Source organism: Fusarium oxysporum, chromosome 1 (assembly GCF_000149955.1).
Source record: "Fusarium oxysporum f. sp. lycopersici 4287 chromosome 1, whole genome shotgun sequence".
NCBI classification, from domain to species: Eukaryota; Fungi; Ascomycota; class Sordariomycetes; order Hypocreales; family Nectriaceae; genus Fusarium; species Fusarium oxysporum.
Window position 1 is genome coordinate 3,157,281 of NC_030986.1, and position 14,579 is coordinate 3,171,859.

The 14,579-nt window shown below is 49.4% G+C and overlaps 3 protein-coding genes across 6 annotated transcripts; 2 read left to right on the plus strand and 1 right to left on the minus strand.

Moving 5' to 3' along the window:
* The first annotated feature begins 82 nt into the window (after positions 1 to 82).
* Positions 83 to 2,097, plus strand: FOXG_00488 (uncharacterized protein). Its single transcript, XM_018376859.1, has 2 exons — positions 83 to 163; positions 220 to 2,097. Exons 1-2 carry the CDS (start codon positions 147 to 149, stop codon positions 1,862 to 1,864), a joined length of 1,662 nt encoding a protein of 553 aa, XP_018232486.1. The 5' UTR covers positions 83 to 146; the 3' UTR covers positions 1,865 to 2,097.
* Positions 213 to 6,276, minus strand: FOXG_00489 (uncharacterized protein). 4 transcript variants are annotated; one of them, XM_018376863.1, is made up of 6 exons: positions 5,027 to 6,276; positions 4,953 to 4,978; positions 4,830 to 4,897; positions 4,536 to 4,767; positions 1,771 to 4,483; positions 521 to 1,693 (listed from the first exon to the last, which is right to left on the minus strand). In XM_018376863.1, exons 1-5 carry the CDS (start codon positions 5,201 to 5,203, stop codon positions 3,340 to 3,342), a joined length of 1,647 nt encoding a protein of 548 aa, XP_018232490.1. In that variant the 5' UTR covers positions 5,204 to 6,276; the 3' UTR covers positions 521 to 1,693; positions 1,771 to 3,339. The 4 variants fall into 4 exon arrangements, with proteins under 4 accessions (XP_018232489.1, XP_018232487.1, XP_018232490.1 ...); XM_018376862.1 differs by having other exon boundaries at positions 213 to 4,483; XM_018376861.1 differs by having other exon boundaries at positions 4,953 to 6,276.
* A 2,179-nt stretch (positions 6,277 to 8,455) lies between these two features.
* FOXG_17887 (uncharacterized protein) lies at positions 8,456 to 10,028 on the plus strand. The gene has a single exon (XM_018397889.1). It carries the CDS (start codon positions 9,341 to 9,343, stop codon positions 9,644 to 9,646), a length of 306 nt encoding a protein of 101 aa, XP_018232491.1. The 5' UTR covers positions 8,456 to 9,340; the 3' UTR covers positions 9,647 to 10,028.
* Positions 10,029 to 14,579: the final 4,551 nt, after the last annotated feature.

The window sequence follows — 14,579 nt, forward strand, 5'->3', positions numbered from 1 at the left end:
ACTATGACCAATCATAGGCGCGCCGCATCCTCTTATCTTTCTTAAGCTCAACGCGCTTCTGTATGCACTTTCATCATAGCTTCTTCATCCATTGCCTGAGAGAGAAGTTATCGTGATAACCTCACTATACCACAACCACAACCAAGATGGCTGCACCAAAAATGTAGGTTACGATGCCAACTCACTACTCACTTGTACGGACTGACAATTCTCATGAAGTATTGTCTTGGGCAGCCTCAATGGCCAGCTTGAACCGGCGTTCAAGAAGCTAGCGACATTACACACCAAAAACAGCTTCTCCATGGCCATCCTCACTGGCGATGTCTTCAGCGCAACCCAAGACGATGACTCTGTGAATGCGCTTCTAGATGGGGCCATTGAAGTCCCTCTACCAACCTATTTCACCATTGGAACCCACCCACTCCCACCTCGTATTGCTGCTAAGGTTGAAGCCGAGGAGGAGATCTGCGAGAACCTACATTTCCTAGGCAAGCGCAGCATTACCAAGACATCTGATGGTGTGAGGATTGTCGTCTTGGGTGGCCAATTGGATGCCAACCTCATTGCAGGACTATCTAAGGAACAGCACCTCCCATTCCACACAGCGGATGACGCAAAGAGCCTGCGCGGCGCGAACAACGCTGATATTCTCCTGACGTCAATATGGCCAGCAAGTGTCTGGACTGGCTCTCAGGTTGCGCTCGATCCCACAAGCCAAGCGTCACTCACCGTTTCGGACAACGTTGCAGAACTATGTGCAGCGCTCAAACCGCGCTATCACTTAACAACTTCACCAGAAGCCTTCTTCTACGAACGAGAGGCTTTCGTTCACCCCACCGAGAAGGAAACGGATAATACCTGCATCACTCGCTTCATTTCAATGGCCCCTTTCGGCAATGACGCCAAAGCAAAGTCTTTGTACGCTTTTAGTCTCAACAAAGGAGATGCTTCAGTACCCCCCGGCGCGACAGCCTCGCCGTTCAACCCTAAGACTAAGAAGCGTGCACCGAAGGATGATTCTTACAGCCGATACGGGGGCGATGATAACAACAGAGGCCATAGAGGCCGACGCCAGAAGCAGCGCCATCGGTCGCCACCTCCGGGTCCTGATCGATGTTACTTCTGTCTCTCCAATCCCAACCTATCGGCCCACATGTGCTGTAGTATCGGCGACGACGCCTACATCTCCACGGCCAAAGGTCCTTTGCCAACCTCGAACACATTTGCAGAGCAAGGCCTTGCCTTTCCAGGCCACTTGATCATCATTCCATTACCACACAACCCTACAATACCTAGCATCGGTCCTGTCACTGATCCAGCAGGAGAAGCCGCAAAAACCTACAACGAAATGACACGATTCCGAGAAGCTGTTCAGGCTATGATTGCCTCCAAGAGCTCACACAAGCTCGGCGTCGTGACGTGGGAGATCAGCCGAGAGCGCAATGTTCACCTTATCTGGCAACTAATGCCTCTCGCAGCCGATCTCGTTCGCAAAGGCGTTGCGGAAGCCGCTTTCAAGGTCGAGGCGGAGAATCAGTCTCTTCCAGCATTCACCGCTCGGGAGCTCACGCTCGAACAGCAGGCCGAGTCAGGGGGTGACTTCTTCCGCGTATGGCTCTGGGCGGACGATGGTGAGGACCGTATTAAGGGCAAAGCCCTCGTCATGCCTCTGCCCTCAGACATGCGCTTCGATCTTCAATTCGGACGTCGTGTGTTAGCTAAGCTTCTTGGTCTTGAAAGTCGCCTGGTATGGAAGGATTGTGAACAGACCGTTGAGGAGGAGACGAAAGACGTCGAGGCTTTTCGGGCGGCGTTCAAGGAATGGGATTTCACACTTCAAGAGGGTGAAGAAGCTGCCACTTGAGTTCTTCGGTTTTGTATACTATATCAGATGCATGGGCGGCGTTTAAAAGAACGGGTTTTGGGTGAAATTTCTTCATTTAAGGGGCCGTTGTTTTTTCCCATCTGGTCTGAGAGGCTCTGAATAGCGATGCGTAATAGATGCCCGTCTTAGACGACTACGCAATACTGTATCGAGAAATTGACTCTTTGATCAAATAATACGGTGTGTCTGACTGACTAGAAGCCCTCGCAGCCATATGAACCAGCATTTGATGTCACGCCCTTTCGCGAAATCGCGACAAAACTCAATCACGTCAAGAAGCAGCACGTTAACTTTTAACTGTTTTGTCCCTCGATTTTCAGGTATCTAGCCAGGGGTACTCCTCAATGTCAAGTGATGCACAACTAGCAAAACCACTTTTCGCCAGCCATGTGCATCTTGCTGCTCCGCCAGCTAGATTTACAGAAAGTATCGCAGTATCAATCTTTCATGATACTGCGACATTGCGGCCTGTGCCTATTACGGACAGAACATAAATACATTCCAGGCCTGAGGGTGATATGTAATTCCCATCTTCCCAACATTTCTCTTGCGGGAAGGGTTTGTTTGAATATGTAGTGAAGAACAAAAAAAAAGAGGTGAACCATTCCCGTTTTGTAAGGTCAGGGGGTATAGGTGCGACAATATGCGCAGATGGGATGTTATAGGTAGGTATCCATGATTCTAGGATACTGGTATCAAAAAGACTGTCGAATAGGGTACCGAGTGACAGATGCGAGTCATGCTGGGCCTGGCCACGGTATGGCTTCTGTAAAAAGGGGTATTCTGTGTCCCCTAGGGTGAAGCCACTGAGAGGCCGAGACATCTGGTATCGAAATGTCTATTGCGAACAGCGCCACAGTCGTCGGGGAAAGCTTGTTCCCGAGACACGTTTTAGAAGCCAAAAATGCAAGTCCGGAAATCGCCAAAGCAGATGCAGTTGAGTGAAAAGAAAGGAAAGAATAATGCGCGCCCTAATGCAGAATGGGAGTAAGTTGGCTCCTTGGTGAATGAGGTTCCATCATTGGACCATGTAAAGCGTGAAAAGTTGAAAACCATGAATGGGTCTGTCTGCTGATGCGTAAAACGTAGAAAAAGGAAAATAAGTCGATGAGTGAGAACTCGTGTCAGTGATCTAAAAGCGAAGAAGTCGTTGCGGTCGTGGTGGTGCTATGAGCATGAGAATGATTAATCGTAGTGAAGATTAGTTGAAAGGACAAGTTGTCAAAGCAGACCAAAGCATATATTACTGGCTTTTGAAGCGCCGCGGTCGGATTGGCCGTTGGATTCATCAAAGTGGATGGGATAGAATGAAGGATCCCCTTGACAACATTGTTGGGAGGAGACGGTAGAGAGGAATGACCATAGACCAGAAGTAGCAGACAAGGTGAAACCAGCACCGATAGAGTCCAACTCTACCACGTGCAAAACAGACCAAGTCGTAAAGATCAAAACGTCTAATAAGAGGCCATACGGCGAGCATGTGATCGGTCGCCAATCATAGGGGAGGCACCAAGGAGGGACATTGGTGCATGAAGATTTCGTGACTGAGGCCTGCTGGGAGCAGTTGGTGACTCGTCCACACAAGGCTCACGTTGGCCAAAAGCAAAAGTCGCGGCACGGCTGAGACCTTTACGAGATTTCAATCGGCCCATCTCGCGTTCGCAAGTGCGCTGGTGAGCCTCATCGGACATCTCAACGTATTCTTGAGGATAGCAACGACCCCGGTGTTCAGTGAAGAAGCCCGAATATCCACCGTCTAGAATGTAGACTTCGGGATATGTAAGTTTGGGGTAGAATTCAGCATTCACAGTGCGGTCCTCAGATCGAACATGACGAGCCATCAGGGGGGCACGGTGGGCTGAGTACTCGCAGTGGAAGATGAGAAGCGTCCGTCCATCCATAGGAGTCTGGAAGAGCTGATTTGTGAGCAGGTCCTTATCATTGTAGTTGACAGCACCGTCAATGTGGCCACCCTCGTACTCATACTCAAACCGGCAGTCGATCACAATCTTTTGGTCGAAGTGGGAGCTGTACTTGCCATCCAAGACGTCGACGAGTGTCTCTCGAGTGATGCGAGGAATGGTATCGGTGGGGTCTTCCAAGAGGAAATGGGGGAGGACGGGCTCTTGAGCCTCCTCTACATCCATAACCGATTGAAGCGCGGAGGATGTGGTCTCCTCTCCCTCTGAATTGCTCTTCATTACGTCAGCGGGATGCTCGAACATGCTTAATGACCGACGGAACTGCTTTCGATTTCTGAGAAAGGGATTGGACTGTCGCCGGGAATGTGAGTTCATGGAAGGAGAGCCATTGCTGCGAGAGCATGCATTGAAGTTGAGGAATTGGGGTCTAGTGCGGCCGATAGAAAGACCAGGGCATGGGCTGTTGGCAGATGCGGGTCTGCGCTCCTGAGGTGGTGATGCCGACTCGAAACATTCGCTGAGAGACAGGTTGGAGCTGGTATGGTTCAGGCGAGAGCCAGCACCGAAGCGGAACGGAGGCAGCTCCGTGTCAGCCTGGCGACTCGGTACCGCCGTGGTACTGAAACCCTTCATCCGGGTTAGGGATGGTCTTCGTGGGACAGCTATTCTACGGTTTCTAAAAGACGTCAGTTGGAGTTCCAGGAGGAATGTGGGAATATGAGACTGACTCAGCCATGATGGGCTTGGGAGGTTCCAAGGAAGACTGCCGAGAGATAGGAGCCGGTGAATCAAGAACCATTTCATCGTCAGCGGCTGGTGTAGTCCCCGGAGTTGGAGAAGTTATCTCGAACTGGGTGAAGAAAGGTGTCTTGTGAGGCAGAGGTGATACCTCCATCAACTCCTTGAGCTCGGCCAGTGGGGCGGGCGACGAGGATGGCAATGGGGGAGTCGTGACTGAATCTGTAGGAACATGCCAATTAGCCACGAGGTTCTGTGTTCTAGACCTTGTTGGTCTTGCTCACCGCGACCTTCCAAGCTGCCCATCATGCCAGCAGTGAAGAGTGCTCTTCTGGGAGTGGGGAACTGAGGACTGGGAGTATGTTAGCCAAGACACTGTAAACCGATTACCAGGCGCCGCAACAAACCTCGAATCGCTGTCAAGTCGGAAGTTCTGTGAAAGATCAGCAGCCAAACTCGCAGCGGGCGAGGAGCCTCGTACGTCCTTGACGTTGAAATAGTCTCCAGAATGCTTGTGCATTTGCTCGCGTAGACTCATGCTTGCAGATGTGACAGATGATGTAGAGTAATGAGGGTGCCCGCGAAAGACATCTCGACTACCCCAACTAGGGAGCATGGACGGGCGGTGTAACGCCGCCAGAGGTGAAGAGGCTTCCATTGTGAATGATGGTAATGAAGCAGCGGGACGATTCGAGGGAACCCGGGTTTAATCGAGTTCTGTCGAAGCACGTCAGCTACTAAGAGCTACTCGATATCGAAGACACGGCGATGGAGGACTGGAGAGGTAGTTCTGCAGTAAGTCAATGCTGCAGTAACACCTCTATAACGGTATCGAACGAGCGTCTGGGCAAATGCCTTGAAGCCAAGGTTTGTACAGATTGAATTGTATTAAAATCGACTCGTGGGCGAACCAAGTATTAGATGAATGATGGGAGATTAGCTCGTGGCGGGGTTTCGACGATAGCGTGTGACGGTCGTTATAATCGTTCGAATGACATTTGAAAGAGGGGCGAACAAGACTCGATAGAGACGTAATCGTGAATGCGTCCGACGACAGGGAGAGTCGTCGCCTTTACGATTATGAGGCGAAGAGTCAAGTTGAGTCGAGAAGACGTCGAGGTCTTAGTCTATCTCGAGAGGGATCGAGATGGTTAAGCTGAGCCAGACCAAGTGCCAAATTGACCAGGGGTGGGCGTTGCTGAGCGGATGGCAGAGGACCAGAGGACCAAATCGCACAGGTCTCAAATACGCACAGTACAGTACAGGCAATGCTAGTACCAAGGAAAAGATAAGGTTACTGAGTACCGTAATGCTAAAACTAGCACACCGAGACAGACAGAAAGCCTTTTTCCAAGAACGAGAATTGTATTTCCCCCGTGTTTCTTGTCTTTCAATGCTTTCCCCTTTTTTTTCTTTATATCGACCACTGGTGAGAACCTGTTCGATATCCGAGGGTGGGCTTCGAGTTCAAGCTAGTTAGTGCTGCTGTTGGCTGGATCGAAGAAGGACTGATATGGGGTCCAATTGATTAGAAGAACGAGCGGTTGTCTAAGTTGGATATAAAGATGGCTAGCCGTAACCGTATTTGCCTTTTGGAGAGACTGTCGGACGGGATGGGTGGGAAAGGGGAGCAAAGTGAAGATGTGAATGCGGGAGCTGAAGCCTTTTGAATGGATTCAACCAAGCCCAGTCCAGGCAAAGGCTTGTCTGGTTGGAGTTTTTTCCCAGGCGATTCCCACCAAGGTTGTTAGGGGTGATTTGGGAGCGTGCTGGGGCCTTGGGGTCGCTGGGGAGCACCGACTTACAGTGGAGTTTAGTGGACGAAAGCTGCACGCCCAGTGCAATGAAGGGAGAGGTGTGAGGGTATGAAAGGGGCGTGTCGAGCCAAGTCCACCAAGATCCCCCATTGGATAGATGCCGTGCCTTCGGTGGGCACCTCACTTTCTCACTTGCACCTTCAGGGCCTCAAGGCAAGGCACAAGGTACCGGGCAGCACAACAGAGCTCCCGTAAGTCGTTTTGCGTCCTGCAGCAAAGGCCTGCACTGCTGAAGCAAATCACATCTCTCGCCAGTCCCCTCCCCAGCCGGTCTACTGCCCACTTACCAGGTATCTTTCGATTCTGAATGGACGTCGCCCCGGAGGACAGCGCGCGGTTGCTCAGCGGAGGTGGGGATGTCACCTTGGACCTTTGGGGCCATCCTTGTCCTGGATTCGTCTGGCGCTTAACAGAACAAGACCAGGGCATTATAGGCACTTTACGTAGTATGGTAAGGTCAAGCAGCACCTCAGTTAAGGTACCGTGCGGGAGCTTGTCCTTGGCCAAGGCAGGGCAGGGCAGGGCAGAGCTATGCTATGCTATACTTGTGAAGCTGTGCCTTGAATTGGATGATGTGCAGTTGAATTTGGATGTTTTGCATCAAACTTGGTTCTGTCAGACTTTGCTCGATTGGCAGACGAGATAATCTTGTTTACTTTCCTTGGATAACCTTTGATAGCGTCTTGGGTAAGGTAAGGCATCCTGATTGACATTTGTGTCTTTCGACTCTGTCATGTGCATTCCCGGCTTCTAGAGCTTCCATTTACCATTATGGATCCATTGCACAGACATAAACGTCAGGGCAGTTCCAGTTCGCATAAAGAATACCACCCATAGAGTCATGATAAATTAAACAGTTGCCGATGAATACTCGACAAACTTCCATGACAGCGATAAACGCCATCTACTTGCTGGTATTGTCTCAAACTCATATCGCAAGAGATTCGACTCTTGGCTATTGATAGACTATCTCATCGTCTTTGTTCATCTCGATTTAGCACAGATATATCGACAAACTTGATCCCATTGCGTGAATGATCGACCGTTTATTTTCGACACCCATTCCCCTGGTCAGCCTTGACGCACGCAACACATCCAATCGATGGATATCTTACACAATTGCTCAATGCGTTTCTCTCTGCCATCAGCCATGCACCGACCAACCGGGTTACATCATCCCCCTAGGATAAGAAGCGGTGAGGGCATCGACATGTGTAATAAAGTATACTTACACCCATGCGTCCTCCCGACCCGCGACGCTGGATATGTTAATTCAACAGCTGGATCCATGACCATGCGTCGTCCCAGTAACATGAATGAGAAGACAAGACAGGAGATGAGTTATCACGAGAATGGCGACAAGAAAAGGAGAATCAAATATTCCCAAAGCATGGACACCGCTGCCTGCATAAACGTTGAACAAAGAAACTCACCCTGCAGCTGAGACTTTGTTGAAGCCATATTGATGGGCAGTCTCAAAGAGATCAACCTCGAAAACAATCCACAATAAGTCACTACCTAAAAGGGTTCAAAGATAAAGTGGAGGTACATAGTATACTTCTCTGTTTCCGTAACAAAATGCCTGTTGCTCAATTAATCGAACGACGATATACAGTCAAACGCAGTGTTATCTAAGGTAGGTATCTGTTCTCTCGCTCTGAGCCAAACAGGTCTTCACACCAATCAAGACCCAGAAACAGCACTTCTCACTCCGGAGCCTTTCTCAAGCCTCATGATGAAAGACTGAGCACTTAACTGTGATCAATCGAGCCTGTATTGCTGTGGCTTGTTGCAGCTTCTATGTCCTAGTGTCGTGCCAAAAATCACCGTCGCTTCGGGATTGGATAAACAACCTCGAGTTTGGACAACAATAAGTCAAGTCACGTCAGCTCTTTGTCAGTTGTCGCTCCGCCAGAAACAGCGGCTCCAGTGGCGTGAGGAGCTCGATATAACTCAGACAAAGGAACCGTGAACGCCTCTTGTCTGAGAATCTCGATGCTCGTTGGCCACCAGGACCTCGGAACTACGACGTGCCTCCGCGACTCGGTTGAGACAGCGACAACGACAGTGACGCTGGCGGTAGAGATTTAATATGGATGTGTAAGATGTGTCAGGTCGGAACGAAGAAACGAGTCAGATGTATAGAGTGATTTGTGAGTCGACTGTCCTACGGCTATGGGTACAGCTTCATTCTCACCATGAGCTATCTCTCCCTGCGTAGGTAAATCTCCCTCCCTTGGGCAAGACCGCTGTCAAGTCCATAATAATTTCCATATTTCGTAACCAAACGTTCAATTCAGCATCTTTGTAATCACACTATCATGTCTGTGTCTCGGATGAAAAAAGTAAAAGGCCCCAACGTCTCCATTCTGTTGCTCCAATTCAAATGTCAAAATGTCGCCTCCCTTTCTTTGGTGCCGGGTCTTTATTCTGTGCTAGGAATAGCACACAGCTTTGGCACCTGGGGCAGGCATTTCCCATGCCGAAACTCGCACAATTGACAACCGTGCTGCTGGTCTTTATTCCGGGGATCTAGCATTGGAGCTCCAGCTGTACGTGCGTGCCTTGAGTGCCCTGAGGCATGACGTTAACCGCCCACTGGGATCTTGGTCCAAGTTACGTCCACCCGCCAAAACCGGTTCTTGTTGTTTTGAAAAACTGCCTCAACTGTAACAGAGCCGTTCTTCGACCCCTGGTCGACCTCGACTCTGCACTGGACATCTTGATATCCGTCCTTGTCATCTTTACAGCCCTGTCCGCTTGCCTCGTGTGCGCTGTTGTTTCAATGCCTGGTCTATGCTTATGCTAAATGGGATGCTATGTTCACTTATGCTCAATGTGTTCATCATCGTGCCCCAGGAACTTAGCAGCCTCGGCGTCTCTCGGTTGCCTGGGTCCCCTGTCGTCAACTGGGGGTTGTTCCCTGTACTGGGTTCCTCAACTCTGAAGCCGCCGGCGCCCGTTGAACGCTCTTGAGAATGACGCCTCTCGAGGCCTCGACCGTCTTTACTGACGAGCATGTCCTTGTAGAGAATACTCCGCTAAGACCAGTGGCTACCGCTCAGGTTCAGGGCAAGAGTCAATCAAAGCGGCTCCGTGGGACATGGAAAGAGAATGGAGCCATCTGTGTCTGTGAAAATTCAGGGTCCTTTTCTTCTTGTGAGACAGTCACACTCCGACTAGGGCCCTTGTTTGGAAACACAGCGGTTCCACAGCGAGCACGACGAATGACAATGGTGAATTGGCGCTTCAGAAGACTCAAAGCGATTCCCTATTCAGCCTGATTTGTCCTCTATTTGGTGAAAAGGGCAAATTCAAGCCATCGAGGCCCAGTGCAATTATCATGCGGAATCCTCCGAGAGACATATCCACATTCTCAGCATAATATGAATCGCGATGATTGACTCGACTGGACTGGGCTGAGAATTACATGACATGATGGTTCCTGAGTGAATGCAATGCAAGGCATTGTGAGTTGTGCAAGGTGACGATCAATTAACGCAGCGTTGTTGGGTCAGAAGCAAGATCCAACCCTTGTCTAGCCCGATGCTAGTGTCCAGATAGAGAAGTTGGAGACAAGCTACAGAGGCAACTCCATGGATGAACAAGCGAGGTGGGGGTGAATAGAGAAGAGCCCAAAAAGGGCAGTTCATGCTTGCAATTGCAACTCAGCCTTCGTGTCGCCAACTTACATACATCCTCCATACATACGACTGACTTGCAGCAGGAATCAGGTACCCGAACTTCTCATCACTGAACAAGTCAGATATCCAATGCCTTGTAGCTTGCGGATAGGATCGGGACTGCATGAGCATTGCTCTGTTGCAAATTATCCAAGATTTAAATGCGGTTCGCAGATCAGTCCAACCCTGTCCTTGATTTTGCTGCAGATGCATACCTACCTATCGGACTTGATACCATCCAAAGATGATCGCAGTGCCATTTCCGAAATATGCCCAGCTTCTGCAGAATGAAAACGGCTTCCAGACTTTCCATCGCAGGTATTTGACTTTACTTAGTGTTGGTCCCCCACGTGTGCATGACAGCGCGAGGAATGCAGACAGTTGGGCGATAGCTATCATGTGAAACCTTCTGAAGACTCGATACTCGTATAGATTTTGAAAGGCTGGCCAAGGGACCGGACCCTTGAATTCCTTCGGGAGGCGTTTCGTTCCCGGGTTCTGAGTGCTGAGTCCAGTTTTGTGTGGACATCGGCTGATGGACAACATTCTCCAACAATAGTCCCCGAGCAACTTGCATTGCTCTCTTCCAAGATGGGAACCAACACAGCCAGAACAGGTTATCTCGAGGTGGTATATTCAGAGCTATCGATGGCGACAGCACCTTAGCAGGTGTTATTTGCGCGGGGTCTCCGACGCCAAGGTCAGAAATCCTCTTACACCTAAAGTCAGACTGCTCACGACCAACACCAAGTCGTCCAATAGCAAGGCTGGAGCGCCATATGACGAACGAACCTGTTTGCTGATCGTGGCTCCTTCGCTTCACACCCTTGTTCAGTTTACAGCCTTGTGTTTCTGTATGAGTGCTCGTAGTTGGTATCAGGATGCGATCCATCTCTGCGTCTTGTCCTCGGCATTCAAAGGTCCGAAGCCTGTGGCCCCAGCGGGACGATCGCGGATCTTTGTTTCTTCGAGACGCTCGAGTCCATTGAGATGGTTTCTTTGTCTGGTTTCTTTGTAGTCTTTGTTGGTGTGCTAAAACTTTCCCCCCATTAAAGATATGTTGATCGTTTAGACAATAAGAATTGACTTTAACCGATACGATTTTTAGCCATGCGCCATGATTGCTCAATTGACTCAAAGAAAAGGCTGAAAATTTAGCTTCTGATCGCTAAAGATGTAGAATACTAATTGCCGGTAGCCGCTGCTCCCTCCTCTCGAAACAAAGCTCTCAGTCAAACCATCACTATTGTCGTTAGCTCACATGAGCGTCACCTTTACTCTCACCAAGCACAGCCTCCGCTGCCAAGCTGATGCTATCGCTGACACTGCAGCAACCCTCCCTGTTCCTCACAAGGTTTACCAGGGTCCTTCCATGAAAGAATCATGTGAGGGGAAGCTGGAGTTGATGACATTCGGCGCAGTCTATGAGAAGCGCAACAGCATCAGCTGCGATTCACAGATGCCATTTTTGAAAGCCTTCCGAACAATCATAACAGATGGAGAAGTCTGACCCATAGTCATTGATTATGTATGAATAATCCCATATCTTCCAATGGAAAATTAACATCAACATCTTGAGACCGCGTCTTGACGCGATCAAGAGAAGAAAAAAAGCCAATTGTTTACTTCGAACCGCTTTTGGCATCAAGCTGTCTGTGTCCAACCCACACCATCCAGTTCTTCGGTTACATTGCCTTGCATTGCATTGTTCGTACCTGGAATATGCAGCTTTTTGAGTGCGCGGCTCCGACCTTGTGACTGAGGGCAACACGATATCCAGCGGCTCAGCTTTGAGAATTCAGCAATGGCCCTTGTCAATGTTGTATCGACACAACATCATCAGTTGATATCAGAATCAGAAACACAGCTTCAGCCTGGGTTATACACGAATCTTCAAGTTTCATAGTAACAGGCTCGACCCATTGGTCTCTCTGTACATGGGCTATGCTTGCTCGTTTCTTAGCTTCCATATATCAAACCACCTAAGGATGGAGACTCCATTCTTTCAGGTCAGTTCCCACCAGAAGTACAGTAACCGTTACGAATCTCCATCATGTTTGGTGGAGTTATGTCAATCGCTATATTTCTGCCTCTGTTCCCTGAACCTCACCAAGATTCAAAACTCGGCGGTCAATGCAGAATAATTCCCTCTTGCTTGATCGAAGCCTTCCCGACAGCGCGGGCTTGTTGGATCTTGTTCTCCGAGGGTACCACACTAGAAGTTTTTTTTAGACTGTTACGAAGGTTCAATGGTGTCGTTGTTGAGTCAAAATCAATGGCGTGTTTTTAGTGACACGCGATGACGAGACACTGCCTGGACTATTCTTCAGCCATCCTCATCAGCCTCGATCTGCCTTAGCGGCACCAAAACAAGCTGTGGCAGGTTTCTTAATCAATTCAAGATCGCCAATCTCGATTTCAGTCCCGACAAGACTGTCTCAATCAAGTCATCGCTCGACTTCATGGGCGGGGGATATTCCTGTTTAGTGGTGTCTAAAAGCCTCTCGAGGGATTATCAATGGCCAAAGCAAACAATAACACAGCTGAAAACCAGGTTTATCCTTCCATGCTATAACGAATTCGAGCAGACCTACATTGACCTCTGTCGCAGTATCGGGTCGACTTTTGACAGATTGACGGGCCGTTTGCACTCAATATGCCAATGCCTGCCAAATCAGTAAGTGCCCAGAGTTCGGATATTCTGGGACCTTGAACTTGGACAACCCGGCCAGGAAGACATGGCCCAAGTGCGCTGTACAGTATCTTTATCGTCGATCCACGACCTTAATTCCCGATCCTCCCTCCTGGCACCGTCTCAAGATTCAACGTCATTCTTGGCCGTGACCGTCTTTCTCTTATTAAAACATCGTCATCGCACTGGAGTCGAGTTGGTATACGGATAGTGGTCAGAATAATTAACTGCGCAATCGGGTATTAACCGTCCCTTTAGGCCCAGTATACGGTACGCACACTGCCGCTTGTCGAAGCCGAGCCTCATCGTAGGCCATTGCGCATGCCCAATGAAGATGGCTATCGAAGAACTTGCATTCCCTTGCATTGCGGCCCGTAGGTAAGCAGACTCGGAAGAGCCAAGAGCAGTGGCTTCGCAAGCTTTGAGTTCTCTCAATAGTCCACCTCTAGCTGCCACTTACCAGCCATCAAAGGCCGAGATGCGACGGCGTAGGCTAGTAGCTATACGGATACCTCACAGTATCATCTCACCTTAGGTTTTATTGTTTACTTGATTGACATCTCCCCAGAGACGAATGACACTGCAGAAGCCGGGTTCCACGTTGTGGTGAGCTGCAGCCAAAACCCCATAATTTACAAGAGACGCCCTCAGCGACCCAATCGCTTCGCATCAGTCGGTTAGTCCGCTGCTCGTCAGCTCTCCAGCTCGTCTGAGGATCCATTACCACCTCCTAATGTGGGATGGACTCACGGCTTAGACTCCACCACGTCACCCCTCCTCAAAGCCCTCCCGACGCTACCAGAGGCTCACCATCCCTGAGCCTTACCAGACTTCAACGCGAAAGCGTCTCCTGACCGTCGAATGAGGGGTAATCGCGACGATAAGTTCCCTCACTAATGTGATGGTGTGATGGCGCGTGCAGAATTCTGTTAGAGAATTGACATGGGCACAGAGAGTCGTGAGTGCTCGCTACGGCGCAGTTGCAATTACCATGCTCCCAGTTCCAACGTCGTGGAGTAATAAAGGGTGATAATTGGCACCCGCTTTCCAAAGTAAACAAATAGGAAAACGTGTCGCGTCTTCTTTTTCTTCTTTTTCTATGGGTCTAACGCGCCGTCACGTGCATTTTTGCTAACAACTCTACTTCTGGCTTTCTTTCGCTTCATGAACGAACAGATGAGGTGGACATCCGATACTCCCGACCACTTTGTAGATTCCCCCAGATCTTGCTAACAATCTAGACAACCCAACTTACTCCTCAGCTTTGAATCATTCCTAGCCTCGAAATGGCCTCACCATTGACGGACGCCAAACTTAGCCAATCTCTCCAATCTATTGTTGACAAGGATGAGATTCGTCTGTAATCTACAAATTTGTTCGTGGCGCAGATCGCAAGATCCGCCGTCTGGATCAATCTGTTTATCACCCAGATGCTATCGACAATCATGGAAGATCTCACACCGTTTTGTTGCCTTTGATGCCGTCTCAGACAAGGCTATTATGCAATACTTGCCGAAAGCCAACCTAGGCATTCGAGATGAGGAAAGACTATTCTAGGAAGGTATTGAAAGACTGATGTGATCTGAGAGATCAAACTGCAGCTATTGCCATTAAGCCGGTAGACATGGACACCCTTCTTAGGTAGACACATTCATTCATCACAGTCACCATAGTAGTATCGTATTATGTCTCCTTCTTTTTCGTGCTCCTCTCTGCTTTAGTGGACCGACCCACGCTCCTGGGATTTTGAGGCGCCAAGAGAGACCCTAGCGCAAACATCAAATCTACGATCCATATCTTAATTTGTTTTATTTTTTCTTTGTCGGCGACGACATGTCAATA